At 39.6% G+C, this 17,783-nt stretch overlaps 2 protein-coding genes across 4 annotated transcripts; one reads left to right on the plus strand and one right to left on the minus strand.

The window, feature by feature from the left end:
• The first annotated feature begins 1,761 nt into the window (after nucleotides 1–1,761).
• Nucleotides 1,762–7,654, plus strand: tdo2a (tryptophan 2,3-dioxygenase a). 2 transcript variants are annotated; one of them, XM_085905470.1, is made up of 12 exons: nucleotides 1,762–1,858; nucleotides 1,939–2,044; nucleotides 2,129–2,219; nucleotides 3,954–4,024; nucleotides 4,286–4,413; nucleotides 4,488–4,674; nucleotides 5,369–5,476; nucleotides 5,568–5,679; nucleotides 5,752–5,809; nucleotides 5,960–6,039; nucleotides 6,266–6,356; nucleotides 6,844–7,654. In XM_085905470.1, exons 1-12 carry the CDS (start codon nucleotides 1,824–1,826, stop codon nucleotides 6,995–6,997), a joined length of 1,221 nt encoding a protein of 406 aa, XP_085761596.1. In that variant the 5' UTR covers nucleotides 1,762–1,823; the 3' UTR covers nucleotides 6,998–7,654. The 2 variants fall into 2 exon arrangements, with proteins under 2 accessions (XP_085761596.1, XP_085761597.1); XM_085905471.1 differs by having other exon boundaries at nucleotides 6,266–6,351; nucleotides 6,844–6,990.
• Nucleotides 7,613–17,379, minus strand: ctso (cathepsin O). 2 transcript variants are annotated; one of them, XM_085905472.1, is made up of 8 exons: nucleotides 17,093–17,379; nucleotides 14,770–14,875; nucleotides 14,487–14,611; nucleotides 12,887–13,054; nucleotides 10,907–11,028; nucleotides 9,876–10,039; nucleotides 7,853–7,963; nucleotides 7,613–7,714 (listed from the first exon to the last, which is right to left on the minus strand). In XM_085905472.1, the coding sequence occupies exons 1-8, from the start codon at nucleotides 17,282–17,284 to the stop codon at nucleotides 7,680–7,682; spliced, it is 1,023 nt and encodes a 340-aa protein (XP_085761598.1). In that variant the 5' UTR covers nucleotides 17,285–17,379; the 3' UTR covers nucleotides 7,613–7,679. The 2 variants fall into 2 exon arrangements, with proteins under 2 accessions (XP_085761598.1, XP_085761599.1); XM_085905473.1 differs by having other exon boundaries at nucleotides 7,853–7,945; nucleotides 17,093–17,375.
• Between the last annotated feature and the right edge of the window lie 404 nt (nucleotides 17,380–17,783).

Raw genomic sequence — 17,783 nt, forward strand, 5'->3', positions numbered from 1 at the left:
TTGAGAAAACTTATTTTTTTATCTTCTTCGAGCCTTTGTTCGATTCCCAGGAAAGCAAGCCACCCAGTGACCGAGCATGTCAGTGTATTTGCTGAAAACAAGGTCAGAGTGCATGTATACGTGACAGTACGGTTAAGCGAATGTTTGGCTGAGACCTCGCAAGTGGGACACGTGCCGCCTATCTGGCGTTATCATCTGGCCTCACAAGAGGCCGGGCAAGGCTTACACATTCTCGTTGCACTTGTCCCCGTTCAGAAATAGCTTCTCATTATCGCTCCTGTGATGTTTCCGAGAACATAGCAGCAGCTCAAAGCGGCTGATGGCCGAACTCCTCATGAGGGGCCATGGTGGGAAAAACAAGCGTGGTAATGATTCGGCATAGATTGAGTTTTTAATGATGCCAGTGAACCTTCAACAGTGAGAGAAACATTTAAAGCATCATGCAAGTGAAACAAAGAGGTTAACTGAAAATGTTGATCCCACCTGTTACAATTTCGAGGTCCGATCTGTTTAGGATATAAACAAAGCCTAAAAAATACTACTACAATTACTACTACCATGACAAGAACCAGTACGTGACAATAAAAATGTCAAGACTACATCCAAACAGAGAACCATGAGACACGCGATGTTGTTGTTGATCGGATAGAACATAATATTAACCAGACAGCAAATATTTACAGTCCACCCAAAAAGACTTGATGAAGGATAGAGCTTAGCATTTTTCATGGCTCCTGTGACCCATAATAAAAGTCGATGAGAGTACAAAGGTTTGTTATTTTAGACGTATTTGTGAGTTTTCTGATGGAAGCAACTGGTGCTGGGAAAAGGCGTGTCAAGTTTAGACAACAGGTGGCAGATTTAATTAAGCAAATACGCAAACATGGACACAACAGAATAGAATTTGCAAATGTGCAGCCAACAAACTATTATGCACATATCTGAGTGGTTTACTAATATATTATATTTATTTTATTTTATTATGTTATGTATTTACATTACATTATATTGATACATGTATCGAAAGATCATATTAAATATTGTGAGGGTGATTTCTAATCATTTGCAATATTTTTTATTTTTGTTTGTTGAGAAACAAATTATAAATGGCCAAGTTAATGCATACAACAATAAATATAAAAATGTTTTTATGGCGGCCGTGGCTCAGGCAGTCGAGCGGGTTGTTCAGAAACTGGAGGGTCGGCGATTTGAACCCAGCTCTGACCGAGTCACGTGTCATTGTGTCCTTACCTTAAGGACTACAGATGAAAAATAACCCCCTTGTTAATTCTGGTGCATCTACAAAAATGTTCACTGATCTACACTGCCCTCATCGAATAAACAAACATAAAATCACTGGCAGACATTTGTCAGATTTACAATACTTTGTTCTATAAGATTTGTTAAAACCTTAAAACAGAGAGAAAAACTGCCTTATTTTTTTCCCTTTTTCCCTCACGGATGTACAAGTTTCTCATCCTATCTCGAAGGGAGAGCCCGGACACCCTGCGGAGGAAACTCACTAATGAGTAGTAAAAGTATATATAAGTAAAAGTAAAACCTACGTACAAGATCCTCACCTTTTTGTTTTTTACTGATATGATGGCATCCTGTGACCACGCCTTAAAACCAGTCAAACAAAGTCCACACATTCACGGTTGGGTTCAAGGTAAACAAACCGGAGGCGTAGCACATGACGATGAGTGGCCTCGCCTGTGATTGGATGACGCTGCTCTTTAAAAACATGCAATTCAATGAAAACAATTTTAGTATATGTTGACCTTTCCAAGAGTGTCATTGGTTGCGACTGATTTGTACAAGTCATGAGCGGATGCCCGTATTTTGAGAGGAAGCATTTGTAAGTTCATCCTTTTTATTATTAATGATAGTAGATGTACATATAATATTGATAAATTAATTGTTTTGGTTTTTTATCAGGTTGTTTCGAAACCAGCTTCTGGAGCAAAAAGAAGAGCAAGATGCCTCTCAGGGAGGCGTCAACAAGGCCAGTAAAGGAGGTATCATCTATGGAGACTACCTCAAGGTACAATAACACCACCTGTCACATTGCACTTTTTCATACATTTAAAAATTTCCAAGAATTTTGTTTGTGTTTTTCCCCCTCTAGCTAGATAAAATTGTGACAGCCCAGGTGCTACAAAGCGAGCTGAAGGGCAACAAGATCCACGATGAGCACCTTTTCATTGTCACACATCAAGGTGAGCCGCAGGTTAACTTTGGGGGAACTAAATTTCTACAGTACTTTGCAGCAAGCCTTTCCCTTAGGAAGGGTTTAGAGAAAACGCTTTTAAGTTATAAAAGACTTGTCACAATTTTCAACATTAGTTACTTCGGCATTTTTACATATGACAGCCATTCAGGGAGGCTTTTTATTACAAAGCCAGGTAAGATTTTTAATTTGATATAATACACATTTTTCATTAAAATGTCATAATTCATTAAATTGACCATTACTTTAAATGAAGTTGCCATTGAAAAAATACATTGTTTTGGAATTTTAAAACACCACAATTAAAATGGATTTGAATCAATAAAAATGGCATTATATAAATGGAAACATCACATAATAAAAATGGCATGACATAACTAAAAATACAAAAAAGTACAATAACTAAAAATAACAAAATAAGATTTTGATGAAAAAATAACTAAGGCAAATGTAATTAAATGATTTTAAAAAACAACATGAATTAAATATCCTTCATTAAATAAAACGTTTTAATTATACCAACAACCAAAAATGTGAACGAACAAAAATGCTGTTAAATTAAATTTAAACGAAATCGCATCACTTAAAAATAAAAAATGACAGTAAATGGATATGGAATAAATTAATGGATACAAATTTGCAAAAATATGGCACTGAATTCATTACCATAACTTAAGATGCTATTACAAATAAAATGTCATCAAAAAAAGAATTCATTCATCCGAAACGCTTTTTGTCATGACGATCATGGGGGTTCTGAAACTTATCCAGGCAGTGTTTGTGCAGGTTATTTTGAAAAGCGTCATTAAAAACTTTAAATACATCAATTGGTTCTAAAGAAATATTTTTTTTAAATTATATCCTACTACCGCCAGGCTGCACGATAGTCGAATTATTAGAATGTTCGCTTTACAGTGCAAAGTCTGTGGATTCTACTAATTCAGGCTGTAGCCTTCCTATTTGGAGTTTGTGTGGAGGTCATTCTCCCGTGCCTGTGTGGGTTTTTATGTGGTACTCCGGTTGCCTCCCTTATTCTAAAAACATGATTGGTATCTTAATTGGGCACTCTAAAGTCAATAGTGTAATAATGTGATAGTGAGTATGAATTGTCTATTGTCTGGTTGTTTGTCTGTGTATCCTGTGAGTGGCTGGCAACCGGTTCAGGGTGCACCCATCCTACGACTTGAAGTCAGATGGAATAGACTCTAGTCCACCCGTCACCCCTGTAATGAAAAAGCATTTCAGAAAATGGATGGATGGCGTCAGGCTGAAACCTCATCATAGGCTCATAGGCTCAAACCATGCTCTTTCGTGCCTCTACTGAAAAGTGCTGATTAGTGCAAGAGGTCTTGCCTGACGCCAGACTGCTGTTAAGAGTAGCTAAAATTTTTGTTCAGACGTCAAAGCAAAATATAAGGCTTAAGAAAGGCTCATCCTGCTATCTTGCATCACGAGGTGCTACTGTATGTCCATTTTTGAAAATTTTTAATAACACACAGTAATGTTCGATAACCACTGACTAGTGATGTGGGCACCTGTGAGCAAAATGCCTCATTCACTCATAGAATAAATTGTGTCCAATCAAATTGTTGATGAGAACTAAGTGCTGCATAACTGCTGCCTGTCTATTAGCCATGTCTTAATTTACTGCATTATATTATAAAGTAACAATTTTATAAACTCTGATAAAATGTCTGAAAGTGTGCTTTGTATTTCATTGCAGCTTATGAGCTGTGGTTCAAACAGATTCTGTTCGAGCTGGATTCAGTTCGGCAAATCTTCATTAATGGACACGTGAGTCACGTTCATCACAGTACATGATTAATACCAGTCTGCTTCTTCCTGCTGTTGTGTGAAAGTCAACCATGTCAAATCCAGTTAAAGCTGCAGCAAACAATTAACCTTGTTTGTTGTCCATTGATCCATGAGTTGTTTTCTCAATTAACAGTTGGCTCTTTCATGTTGGAAAACGTTCCCAAATGTCAGTTGGTGTTTGCAGATATTTCGAGTAAGAGGGAAAAAAAATAAGATTGAAAACATGTCTTCTACATGCAGGTGCGAGATGAACGCAACATGCTCAAAGTCAATACTCGCATTCACCGGATCGTGATAATCTTCAAACTGCTGGTAGAGCAGTTCGCTGTTCTGGAGACAATGACAGCCTTGGATTTTTTTGACTTCAGGTTTGACAATTGACAAGAAATTTTCCCTCAGTTATCCGCACAGTATGCTTACTTCTTGTTGATTTTGTATGTAGGGAATATCTGTCTCCAGCTTCTGGCTTCCAAAGCCTTCAGTTTCGGCTCTTGGAGAACAAAATTGGGGTGCCTGACAACTTGAGGGTGCCATACAATCGACAGCACTACCGCGACATCTTCAAAGGTCAGGAAGGCGAGTTGCTGCTCGCCACAGAGAAAGAGCCCACACTCTTGAAACTGGTTGAGGTAAAGAAAAAGACTATATGTCATAGTTAACACATACTATATCCATCCATCAATCTATCATCTTAACCACTTATCCTCATGGGGTCATGGGAACGCTGAAGCCTTTAGTAAACACATTACAAGGTATATGATTAACATGACTCCACTGAATTTGGCTGGCTATTCAATTACTAGAATGGACATGCGTCATTTGACCACAATCAATAAAGCAGTACCACTGATTTGTTGTGGAGTTGTTGGAGGTAACGGTAGTAGTAGTAGTAGTAGTAGTAGTAGTAGTAGTAGTGGTAGTTGTAGGAGTGGTAGTTGTAGCAGCAGTAGTAATGGTAGGTATGGTGGTGGTGACAATACTAGTAACAAGAGGAGGAGCAGGAGGAGTGGCGGTACAGTAGTTTTTTATGTTTTATTAATCTTAAGCAGATACAAGTTTTAGGGAAATATTTCAAAGAACCTCTCAATGATCTGCAGCTACTCAATCCGGAGCATGTAAATAAAGTGTTTCGATGACAACATGTCCATGGGCTTTAAATGATCGCAGTCATTTACTGAGGAGGTGTTTGTTCAGTCTCTTCTTAAAGATGTGAATACCCGGAGTAGTGATAGTGATAGCAGTAGTACTAGAACTTTCATTCGACAGGAACTAATGATTGAAAATATGACATTCTGGAAGTAACATGAAACACTGTCTTTAAAGGAGTGGCTGGAGAGAACGCCTGGCCTAGAAACAGATGGCTTCAACTTCTGGGAAAGCCTGGAGAGCAACATCTTTGATGGCCTTGATAAGGAAAAGCAAAATATTGAGGTAAGATAATAACACTAATAATAATTAAACAACTCTTAATTGACATTTAGACTAGATTTAAAGACATTGGTGTGATGTTTGTGTTCCATAGCAAATGCCTGACTGCGAGGACAAAGAGGAGATGATGGCTGAGTTGCTGAAGCAGAAAGAAGTGTTCACTTCTTTGTTCGATGTTAAGCGTCACGAGCATCTGCTCAGTAAAGGTCGGTCGAATTCGAATCATATTTTGAAATGTGGCGGCAGTGGCTCACTGATGCTACTTTGTCCCCAACAAGGTGAGAGGCGGCTGTCTTACAAAGCTCTTCAAGGTGCTCTCATGATCTACTTCTACAGGTAGACACCGTAGACCGTGGTAGTGGTAGTGGCAAATTTGGTCGTGTGTGCGTGTGTGTGTGTGTGTGCGTGCATGCCTGTACTTACAAATAGACCACGCAGACATTCACTTTGTCAATAACGTCGCTCGTTGCTGTCTCTTCAACTTAGAGAGGAGCCTAGGTTCCAGGTTCCTTTCCAGCTCCTCACCTCCCTCATGGATATCGACATGCTCATGACAAAATGGAGATGTGAGTATGTGGATGCCATACCAGTACATAGCCATGATGGAATGTTTGGCCCTAAGCCTCAGCGCACTAACAGGGAAGTTTGCACGGCTGAAAAGTTAGTCAGAAGCCTTTGGGAAGCTGCTCCACTCCCACTCAATACATTTTTATTCACCCCTGCTCTTTAACTTGTGGATCAATTATTGACGTCTCACTTTTTCCTCTTCTTTTTCCGTTGGGGTTGTTGCAGACAATCACGTATGCATGGTGCACCGAATGATTGGCAGCAAGGCGGGCACGGGGGGCTCGTCTGGGTACCACTACCTGAGATCCACTGTAAGGTATTGTCTAGATGTGTATTTCAAGGCTGCATTGAAGAGCAAGAGAGATGCGCAATATAACTCTATTCCTCTAGGTGTAATTTGTCTCAATACTCAAGTCCATATATCTCTAACTTTGGAGTACATTTGTGGCTCTGCCAGAGCAGGCACGGTGCTGCTCTGGGTCTGGGGGGGTGCTATAACACCATCAGAAATATATGTCGCAACGGAAAGGCCCTTCCAGCGTTTTAAAATATTGATTATTTAAGTAAGTTTAAAAACATTCAAAAGTTCACAATTCTGTTCCAATTACTGGTAAATCTCTCTCCATGTTTGTGTTGTACCCGTACCCTGTGTGGGGGTTTATTTACTTTCACTTTAGGTGAAATATTTGTCATTGCCCTGTGGTCGCTTGTCTTGTGCTTTACAATTTTATCATTTTATGATTTAACACACACACACACACATATCGGCTACCATCCTTACACACGTTTTGCTTTCCTTACAGTGACCGCTATAAAGTTTTTGTGGACTTGTTCAACCTGGCCACATTTCTGGTACCTCGCCACTGGGTACCCAAATTGAACCCAAATGTCCACACCTTCATCTACACTGCCGAGTGCTGCGACAGCTCCTACTGCAGCAGCGAGGACTCGGACTAACGACGTACAGGAACACCAAATGAAACGAAACAAACACTTATCTTGTTTCTACTTCCTCACAACCCCTGTGTTGTCCAGAAAACACACTTCCACCGTGCACCAACGAAAAGCCCTTTTTTTGTCGACTTTAATACTCGCTAAGCACATGGCTATCCTGCGAGGATGTAAATACAATGAATATGAACGAGAATAATGATGCTCAGCATCTGAACCAATTTGCACAGAATGGAAATCAAGAAAATATGTGTACATAATGTTGATATGATATACACTCACAAGACGTCGTTACATTAAAGTACGTCGGCACCAAAAAGAAGAATTCAAAATAACTCGTTTAAACAAAATGTTCAATATTCTGGATCATATTTTCTGATATTTTGGTTGCTTTATTTGGTGACACAAGGGGCAAAATATTAGAAACAGCTCTCAAAATATGGCACCACTTTGAGACAACCACTAGCAAAGGAGCACTCAGGAATGTGGTGAGTGCTACAGTTTGATATATGCTTGCTTAAATATTGTATATTTTTTTATCCAGTGACTAATATAATCTTTGCATATGGAGCTGTGCAATTTGTTCATATTGATTGTACATAGTATTTGTAGTGTGTATTAAGTGTTTGTGCATGCCTAAATAAAACCCAGCATTGACGCTCATGTAAAGTGATTTATTTGCATCACATCAAACCACCACAGCCGCCACAGAATCTGCGATGCCTGGCAACACATGAGGCAAAGAGAATATTAATGTTGATGCCATAGAGGTGGATGGCAAGCGCAACAGACACTCTCTTAAAAGCAGGTATGAATGTAAAAATTAAGATGGCAATAAACACAGGGATGGTTTACACTCACCGCAAAGGTTGCTGCCAATTTTGACATAAACGTAACCCTCCTTTCCCCACTCAGTGCCCCATGAGTTCTGCACTATCCAGAAGGGAATCTTCCCTACAAAAAAAAAAAAAACTACAGGCAAACAGAATTTAGAAACTAAAGAACATAACTTCACCTGAAAGCCTAAAAGGCTGTATAATAGCTTTGTACTAATAAGTCATAATTGGTCAACATACACAAAGGCAGCATCCATACGCACTGAAAGAAAGGAAAAACTGCTGACATCTTTTATCTCTCGCAAAAGGTTATTTCTATCCAAAAGGTTTCATTGTTTAGTTTTGTAGGGAGGCAGCACGGTGAAGCACTGGTTAGCCCGTCCACCTCACAGTTCCGAGGGTGTGGTTTCGATTCCACCTCTGACCCTCCCTGTGCGGAGTTTGCCTGTACCCCCTATTCTGCCTGCATGGCTTTTCCCCGGGTACTCTGGTTGCCTCCCACATCCCAAAAACATGCATGGAAGGCTGATTGAGCACTCCAAATTGCCCGTAAGTGCGAGTGCGGATGGTTGTTTGTCACAGTGTGCCCTGCGATTGGTTGGCAACCGGTTCAGGGTGTCCCATGCCTACTGCCCAATGACTGCTGGGATAGGCTCCAGCACGCCCGTGACCTTCGTGGGGACAAGTGGTATTTGAGACTAAGCTCAGCCTCAAAGTCAGGCACACCCTTTTGAAATACTATTATACACCCTTCTTACTCAAAGCAACCCCTTAAAAATTAAATAAAAACAAAGTCTTAAAGTCCTAAACTTTTAAAGTTAGACAGCCCCTTTGACTTCCTGACAAAGATGGCACACACTTCTCGCACAGCATTTCCAACTCTTATATAACACTGATGATATAACTGTACCTTGAAGTTATAACGTCAACATCCAAAGACTGAACAATAACAAATGAATGGAAAAAAAAGTGTTGTTTTTTCCATTTCCATTAAGAGAGAATTATACTTCTGACGTGGATGAAAAAAGGGAAACTAAAGGCGAGTTCATCCATTTTCAATGTGTTCTTTTGCGTTTAATGGTTCCGGGAACAGTAAGTAATTCTCAACAATTCTCTCAGGCTAATTCTAGGCATTCTTGGTTTGTTTAGTTCATTGATTTAGTTTTTTTTAGGCTGTGGTATAAACACGGGATGAGTACATTTGAACTCAAGTTGAGCTGTACTAAGGGGGAAAAAAACAGACGCTGGTAAGATGTCAAATTAACAAAAACTGCAAATTACCTCTGAAAGATGATGGTTAATAAATAAAGAAAAACAAAAAATATATATATAACATGTTCTCTCAGAGGTAGAAGTTGAAAGTCCTTCTGAAAGGGGACTCTGCAAGGTGTTTCCAGCGTACCCTCACATATTGTTTGGCGCTATTTGTTATAGTTAGGGTCATATATCGGTTCTGGTCTGGTCGGTCGTTCCTCCCTTATACACCCTTCCAGGTCTCACTGACACTGACCTATGCAACCATAAAAATTCGCCAGCAGATCAAGGGAGTCCTCTCACTGTTGGCAAAACCATTGTAGATGACAGTCCAATCGCTCTCTCAAAGTGGTACCAGAACTCAAGCCATGTGTTGAGTTGAGCCCAACTATATCTGGTCAAAACTTCTCAACCTTGCACACTAGCTCACAATCCTTACCGGTTAGAGAAGTGACATTCTATGTCCCTCAAGACAGATTTTGTAACCTCCACCCACAGTTAGGGAGCTCATGGTAAGCAGGATGTTGCCTCTTGCCATGTTGCCTCTTTAGGCTGTATCAGACTCACATGGGTGCTTTCGAAGTGGGTGAAGGGACATGGAGCCCCAAACAAGTTAACTGACTTAACTCCAACGATCATTGGGACAGACAAATCCCTCCACCATGAAAAGATGAATTTACAGGGATAGGGGGAGCGATAAACATCTATTGAAAATATGTTGTTGTTTCTCGTTGATAATAACTTTACATCATTTTTTTACATAGAAAACTTATGGTGGGTTTTGTTTGGCTTACCTGTGGCGTCATAGCCCACCACCAACACAGCATGGTTGGGCCAGCGACTAGAGCAGTGGTGCTGAATGATTCCTCCCAAGTAGTCCTGCCAGCTGACCGCGTCCACAACGGCAGACAGAGGACCTTTCTCCACCAGCTCTGCCTTCATTGCCTCCTCTTGACCACTAGCGGAGGCAGAAGAGCAGAAACAACATCAGTGCATCGGAAAGAAAGACTAGACAAGTAAGGGAGAGATGGCTCAATGTACAGACAGACCGCTGGATGGATGAATGGAGAGATGAATAGCCATCCATTCATTTTCTGCGCTTACAGTAAATTGCTGTTTTCCTTCGGTATATTCAAGCATCTAAAGTTAGTATATTAATACAAAAGACTGATTCAGATTTTTAACCAATAAGAAGTGTTTTCTAAAGTAGTTTCTTCAATCTTAGGTGCATACAACAAACAATATTTTGTCATTCAAAATAATAAACTCATCCATCCATCTAATGGAAATAAAATATGCTTTGATGGCTTCAGGGTTTTATAAACTTGTTTTGCATTTCATCAAAAATGCCATATTTTATAAAAGTAGCTGTAAAAAAACGAGGAAAAAAAATCAAACAAATGTTTTGTATGCATTGGTTCAAAGTAATAAATAATTATATGGAAAAGATGATTAGAATTATTTATTTCACTACGAAATAAAATGTTCTTTAATTAATGTAAACATTGATCTAATACTCTCTGGCTTAGATTTTGTTGTTTAGAATATTTAGATATTTTTCCACTATGTATTTTGTTTCATATCAACAAGTCAAGTCAAGTCAGGAATCATCCTCCAACAAGTATTTATGAAGTGTTGTGAACCTATGTCTTGTTCTGACCAGTGTGCAACAGAGCAATCAATATCTGTGTTGACACAGCAAACATGACATGTTCCTGACCCTTTTCCGTCCTTGAACTTCACATGATTTCATTTTTGAATAAGTGTGTGTTAACTTTTAAGCTTTTACTGCCTACACGCTGCAGAGGGGAATTTTTTTTTTTACCTGAAGTCATAAGAAGTGAAGTTCCTCAAGGTGACGCCTCTTTTAAGACAGGAGAAGAAGTGACACATTCCATTCTTGGCCTTGTAGGGGTACTCGGACTGTGGCACCAGGCTCACTCCGGTCTACAGATAATGTTAAAGGAATATAAAATAATGACGCACTCTTGTGTAACAATAGATGGCCTCCTTGTCTATTTGTGAGTTGAGTCATTAGGTCTTCAAAATGGCTGTTTCAAGTGAAAATGGATGGTCTTTGCAAGTGTGGGTTCTTGAGACTTTAGTCTACTTTTTCTACTCATGTCTACTAAATGTCATGGTGCTCAGTGCATTAGCTTTTTTTTCCTACCAGCCACAGTGGCTAATGGTTTCCCAGAGCATAGAGCACTCACACTTCCACTCGTGTTCTTATTTTAAAACTCAAAAATGCACCACTTCTGCACACCGACTAACACAACCTTGAGCATGACCACAAGGCAATGGGTTGAAGAATGAATGTCACATAAACACTCAAACCAATTTCATAAAAAAGGACAATGGCCAACGTCATTGATACACAAATCTCCTGAAGCCAGTGTAAATCATGTAAATATGATTCTTCCGACAAAATTATCAAAATTTCAAAAAACTTTTAGGGTACACAAATGATTAACATGCCTTTAAACAATAAATGACTGTGACCTTTTTTACATTCCTCATTGCAGACAGTCGCTCACAGACAGATGGCCCACAGACTGAATGCTTCATGGCACGTTTTGGAGGAGGAAGTGTTGTTGAGAGGAGGCTTACGCTGATTTAATTTGAGGGGGCACAGCTGGCTTATTGTACATCTGACTCCAGATTAAACATGCTGCCTGAATACGCATAACGCTTTTTTTTTCACAAATCAATCTGCGGACCACATGCATGAACTTTGCAAGGAGAGTAATCCATATGAGTCACTGATCAAAGATGATCTGCTAAAAGGGGTTAGCTGGAGTTGAGTTGTCACTAACCACAGCTAAAAACTTGACTTGACTTGACTTAAAAATCAGCCACTTGGTGGGTTGACTGACAAATTGACCCCAAAATGAAAAACAAATGCGCACCACAGACTACAGATTTTTTCTTTTGTTTTGTTTGTTGTTTTTAGTGTTGTTGCTCTACTTAAAAGAGAGTCTCAACTGAAATAGAAGGTCTGGAGGTTGCATTATGCCTATTTCACACCAAGTGTGGAACGGCTCCAATACATTCTTCCGCCAAACGCTGCAAGGAATAGAAAGCCTTGGTGTCGACGGGTCAATTCACACTGGCTGCAGTGTGCCGGTGGAACGTTGGCGCTGTTCGCTAGTCTTCACCTATTTTTATCCACCTCAGGGGGTGGCCATTTTGCCACTTACAGTTGCTCAGGTCTCAGGCAACAACTAATCAAGGCTCAACAAATTTCTGAAGCTGAGGTGGATTCTGCCTATTTCATTCATATTCCACAAACAAAACATTAATCAGAACAATGTGTATTGACTAGTTGTGCTGCACGGAGCACATTATAACATTTTTGGGCCGACGTCCTGTTTAAACCAAAATGACAGATCCTGTGTCTTCTCTTCTTCTCCTGTGGGCTGGATTTTTAGAAGGTTTAGTCTAGAGAATGGCTTGAGACTTAAATTTCATATTATTGGCCCAAACCTCAACAAACCATGGCTTCAAAGCAAAATGGAAGATTCTCTCTTGCATTTACAGGCATGACTCTTTTAGAGTGTTTTAGGGTTTCTACTAATAACTAAGACTAAAAATGAATGTTCCTAAATTTCTGGCTTGTTGGGCTGAAATTTGGATTTCGCATGACCAGACAGAATGACCCGGAAATGGACACGATCAACCATACTGAATGACTTCCTCTGATTTTTACAGCATGGCTTCTTCAGACCTATTTGTGGATCTATTCATGATGTATGCGCTTACAAACGTTCATAACGCTAAATTCCTTTTCGATATTTCAAAGTACCGTCTGTAACCAGAGGAGAGCTTTGGCTGGGGAGCCTCCTTTGCAGCCTCCATTTTGAAAGCAGCAGTCGATGACTTGCTGCACGCTGAGCTCCTGCAGCGGCGCTCCTGCGATGGCGTTGGCCGCTTGCATGGCGCCCACCACGCTAAATGCCCAGCAGCTACCACACTGGAAAAAAAATGAATGATTGAGAAAAGCTAAAGTTCAAACTCCTGAGGGACGTATTACTCCAAATCCTGTTCTTAATGACCATCTTTGCCAGCAGTAAAACATTTTTCTTATCCCACCACCTTTCCAAAATTAGCTTCCTCATGACTTTGTGAAGGAGACCAGGACAAAGACAGTTCATTTTAATGCATGAGGCTGTCTCTGCCTGCTGGTCAAATAATTGCCCTAATTTATCCTCAAAAAGCAGTTTATTATCAGACACACTGCTCTTAGTTGATGGACACAAAATCATTGTGAAATAACTCAAAAACCATTTGAACCTTCTTTGACTTACTTTTTATGTTTGACCCAGCAGGGATAGTTCTATGGTCCCATCTCCTGAGAGAAAGTGTCTCTTGTAGTTATTCATAATTCACTAATTCATTAATAATGTTTCAAGTGATTTGACTCATTTAACAGGCTGAGCATCAAGTCACACACTTCCAACAGCCAAAGTCGCTACAATAGAAATAGAAGTCAACCTACCCACCAAAATAAAAAGTTAAAAAACTATTGTGAGCGTCTACGGTGTCTGCCTATGAGGCTGTAGTGTGTAGAGTGTACCCTCCCTGCTGCCCTTAGATAGTCGAGATAGCCTCCAGCACGCCCGCTACCCTCGGGGGGATAAGCAAAGATGAATGAATTAATGAATGAATGAATGACATCTCATAAATAGTAGATTTTTAATAGGAAGTGACGTCAAGCACATTCTCGTGTTAGCTCATCTCACAGAGTCACAAACAGAAGCTATTATTTTTTTAAATGGATTCTACAAATTGAAGTTCTTTGAATTACACTGAATCTACAATGAATTAATGTATAAATTTGACTCCATCCATCCATCCATCCATCCATCCATCCATCCATCCATCCATCCATCCATCCATCCATCCATCCATCCATCCATCCATCCATCCATCCATCCATCCATCCATCCATCCATCCATCCATCCATCCATCCATCCATCCATCCATTTTTAACACTGTTCAGGGTCGTGGGGTGCTGGAGTCTATCCCTGTTGACATCGAGCAAAAAGCAGGCGACACCCTGAAGTGCTCATCAGCCAGTCACAGGACACATATGGAGACAAACAGTCAGTCACACTTACATGCACACTGTCACTGAGCGGGAATCGATCCTACACTGCCCGCACAAACGTCAGGCGTGTGTACCCCTACACTATCAGCGACTCATTTAATTCATATTAATAAAATAAAATTACAATAACTTCAAGTTTTAATTAAAAGCAACTTACAACTATATTACAAAGTAAATGAATTACATAAAAAGGCTGTATCTCCAAAGTTATTTCTCATGTTCGAGTCCAAAAACAATTTTATTTTATTTCATATTTTTTGGGCTAAAAACACACTTCTCAATGTTCCATCTTACCGCTTGCTGGTTCTGGACCGGCGCCACCACCGCTCGGTCCCTCCAGTCAAATTTGGCCGGGAGCTCTTTTGTCTTGGCTCCAAGGAATGGTGGAGCTCGCTCAGAGATTGATCCCAAGTACAAATCTGCCGAGAACAAAGAATTCAATGTCCAGTCCAGATGGAGAACATGTAAAGCAGATACAAATCAAGGCAATTCCCTCTCAAATTGCACTGGTAGAAACACAAATTTTGGACTGACATGCTAGTAACATCACAGCATTTGAACAGTAAGTTCAACCTACCACGAAATTCCTCAGGTGAGAGGGAGGAGAAGTGATTGATTCCGTACTTAGCAGACTGAGGTTGTGTAGAAAATGAGTTGAGGAACGCATGACGCTCAGTAGAATCCTGGATTGTCGAAATAATGAAAAATAACACACATACACACGCACACACATGCAACACACACACACACACACACAAACGCAATCAAAACCTCTGTCAATTTATATTGAGCATTGGAGTTCATCAAAGTCAAAAATGCTAACTCATTTAATGCCGTCTGTGGCTGTTTTGAATTTATTGAAAACTTAAAATTTGAAGCGGAAGTGTACTGCATCCATATGTAATACCCAATGAAACAATTATGAGCTTTTCAAAATAGAAGCTATTTCTGAGCTTTGAGCTTTGAGCGTGAGTGAGATTGAGCCGTTGACAAAAGCTGTGGCACTGCCAAACCATGCTAATACAGGTTATTGATATACTATAAAAAATAATATATTGTATTTGTATATGTAAGATTTCTTGTGTCCATAAATGGTCAATTTCATATTTTTTTTCCCAAATCAATGTGACTGGTATTTTCCAGTGTTATATTTTTAGCACGTCACTGACCAATTGAAAGTAACAAATGGCTTGGAAATAAAACTATTTACTCTCTTGGACACTTCAGCTGTTTGAGAAATGGTATGAAAAATTGATATGCATGATTTTTAGACAACAGCAAAAGAAAATAGACATCATTTAAGTAAATCTATTTTGTTGAAAACCAACGACTGCAAGTAGGCTCAGCCACAAATTTGTGTGCATATAATTCCCATGAATTACACAATGCGCCAGAAGTAAAAAAAAGATTTTATGTTGCAGCATGAGTTGATGTATGGTGTTCAGTCAGCGACTCGTCACCAATTGTAATTTTGTTGTCATGTACCTCCATTAATCTTCTCATTTATTTTAATTCTATTTAGAAATTACAACTCGATGACTTGAAGTTTAACCTAAATACAACAAATAAAAACTCTAAATTTGTTAGGAAAAAACAATGTATCTTATTCATTGTTCTATTTAAATCAACTAGTAAAGACGTTATTGAATACCAGCGAATTAACAATAAATGTTTAAATCCTTTGACGTTCTATTCTTATACATAATACAGACACTGAACGGTGGACTATTCCACTAAACATACCGTTATCGCACTTTAAACGTTTAAACGTTTTATTACCGTTTTTATGGTTTAAATCCAAAAGTAAAAACGCGCACCTGCCTTCTCTATTGCCGGTGTCAAATTGCTCAATCTCAATCTATTTATAGTATTCAGGAATACATAATGACCTCAAATGTAATGTGCATGTTAACAAAAAGGTCAAAACTGCATAAAATATATACATTTACAAAGGCGCTCTACAGCATCATTACCGACATTTAATGCTGTGCACCTGCAGACATTAAAGATGATAATGAAACATCACGACCATACGAGGAGCGCACATGCAGACGTGAGGAGCGTAGAATTCAAATAACCTCTCGATTTTATTCCATCATTATGGTGAAGTTAAGTCGCAGAGTTAAGGCTGATGACTTTGAGTTCAAAAGAATAGTACCAGAACAAAAGACCAGAATAGTCTCTGGTCTATTCGCTTGAGCTGCTCCATTAAACCATATAATGTAATGTTCCATGTGATGCAAGGCAAGCTTCCATAGTGTAGTGGATAGTGCTCTGAACACTCACCACAGTGATCCGAGTTCTAATACCGATACGACCCAAAATAATTTTACAATGGAAAAATTTGCAACAGGATTAAGGGTTAGGTTTAGGGCTGGGGTTAGGATTAGTACTACGGTTCGGTTTGTGGATAATTCTGGAGTTAGAACTAGTGTTAGGGTTGCGGTTAGGGTTGGTTTAGGGTTAGAGCCAGAGCTTTAGTGTTGTTGGGAATATTGATATTATAAGATTATGGTGTGTCACAATAGCGCAGCGGTTAAATCTCTACCAGATAGACTAATTTTATATCTTTACGTCACGGGTTTAAATCCCGTTCATGCACGTTTTCTGTTTTTTTTGTGTGTGTTTGCTATTTTTTGCAGCCAGTCGGAAATGCAAACGACACGTTTCGTTCAGTGTTTTTATTGAGAATTTGAACAGTTTTGCAATCACGGAAGTTCCAAGTCGCTTATGACAAATCTGCAGTCGTGAAACACAAAACTGCGCAACTCGCCTTACGATAACAGTCGTAACTCGAGACGGGGAGTAAGATAACATGGAGCAATTTGACATGTAACACTGGATTGTACCTGATGGGCGTGGTCTCTAATGACGCAAGGTACGCGTTTCTTATTTCTTACCTGAAAACAGCGATTGTAGCTCTCAAACCCGCCTTTACTTTCGTACATGAGGTGGCCGCAACACCCAAATGGAGTAAAATCACCCGTCAGATTCTTCAATTCTGCATCAGAACTCGCGTTTTTGCAGCACAGCGGGGCGACGACGGCGACAACTGTCGCCATGGCAACAGTATACGGGTTGCACAGATTCATTTTAGTTCCAGAAATGTTCGCGTGAAGATAACGTTAAACTTTGAACAAACGCGGAAGTGGTAATATCGAGAAAGGTAAACTTGATGAGTGGACGTGGCGGCCTTCCTCCTAACAGACACTAGAGGGAGACATTGCTAAAAATGCGCCTTTCAGGAGATACAAAAATAGCTTTACAGCATATTATTAGTATAGTTAATATTATAAGTATTACAATTAATTGTGAACAATTTTTTTTGTGTTTTGCCAAAAACATGTTTTGCCAAGTATAAACTTCAAACTCAAACACAACGGTGGGGATACGAAATCAATCAGTTTTGTTTAATGGTGTGGGCCGGGCATCTTTTACCCAACTGATGCTTTAAGAATTTCATCAAATGGTTGGTAAAAATGACCCAACTTCTGACCCATCAGTGTCAACCCAGCAGTTGAATTAGAAAATTGACCCAACAGATGTAAGGGTGTGTTGTGGTATTTTATGATACATCATTATTGTAACACA

Source organism: Syngnathus leptorhynchus, chromosome 2, assembly GCF_054491065.1.
Source record: "Syngnathus leptorhynchus isolate UIUO chromosome 2, UIUO_Slep, whole genome shotgun sequence".
NCBI lineage: Eukaryota > Metazoa > Chordata > Actinopteri > Syngnathiformes > Syngnathidae > Syngnathus > Syngnathus leptorhynchus.

What these genes read in the sequence shown, in the direction of transcription:
- ctso (XM_085905472.1), bottom strand. Translation starts at nt 17,284, where the DNA reads ATGAATCTGTGCAACCCGTATACTGTTGCCATGGCGACAGTTGTCGCC. An exon ending in CGGTCCAGAACCAGCAAGCG is followed by an intron (nt 13,055 to 14,486) that starts GTAAGATGGAAC and finishes TTTTTTTTCCAG; the next exon opens with TGTGGTAGCTGCTGGGCATT. An exon ending in GGTGGGCTATGACGCCACAG is followed by an intron (nt 7,964 to 9,875) that starts GTAAGCCAAACA and finishes GTTTGCCTGTAG; the next exon opens with TTTTTTTTTTTTTTGTAGGG.
- tdo2a (XM_085905470.1), top strand. Translation starts at nt 1,824, where the DNA reads ATGAGCGGATGCCCGTATTTTGAGAGGAAGCATTT. An exon ending in TATTTTGAGAGGAAGCATTT is followed by an intron (nt 1,859 to 1,938) that starts GTAAGTTCATCC and finishes GTTTTTTATCAG; the next exon opens with GTTGTTTCGAAACCAGCTTC. An exon ending in AAATCTTCATTAATGGACAC is followed by an intron (nt 4,025 to 4,285) that starts GTGAGTCACGTT and finishes TTCTACATGCAG; the next exon opens with GTGCGAGATGAACGCAACAT.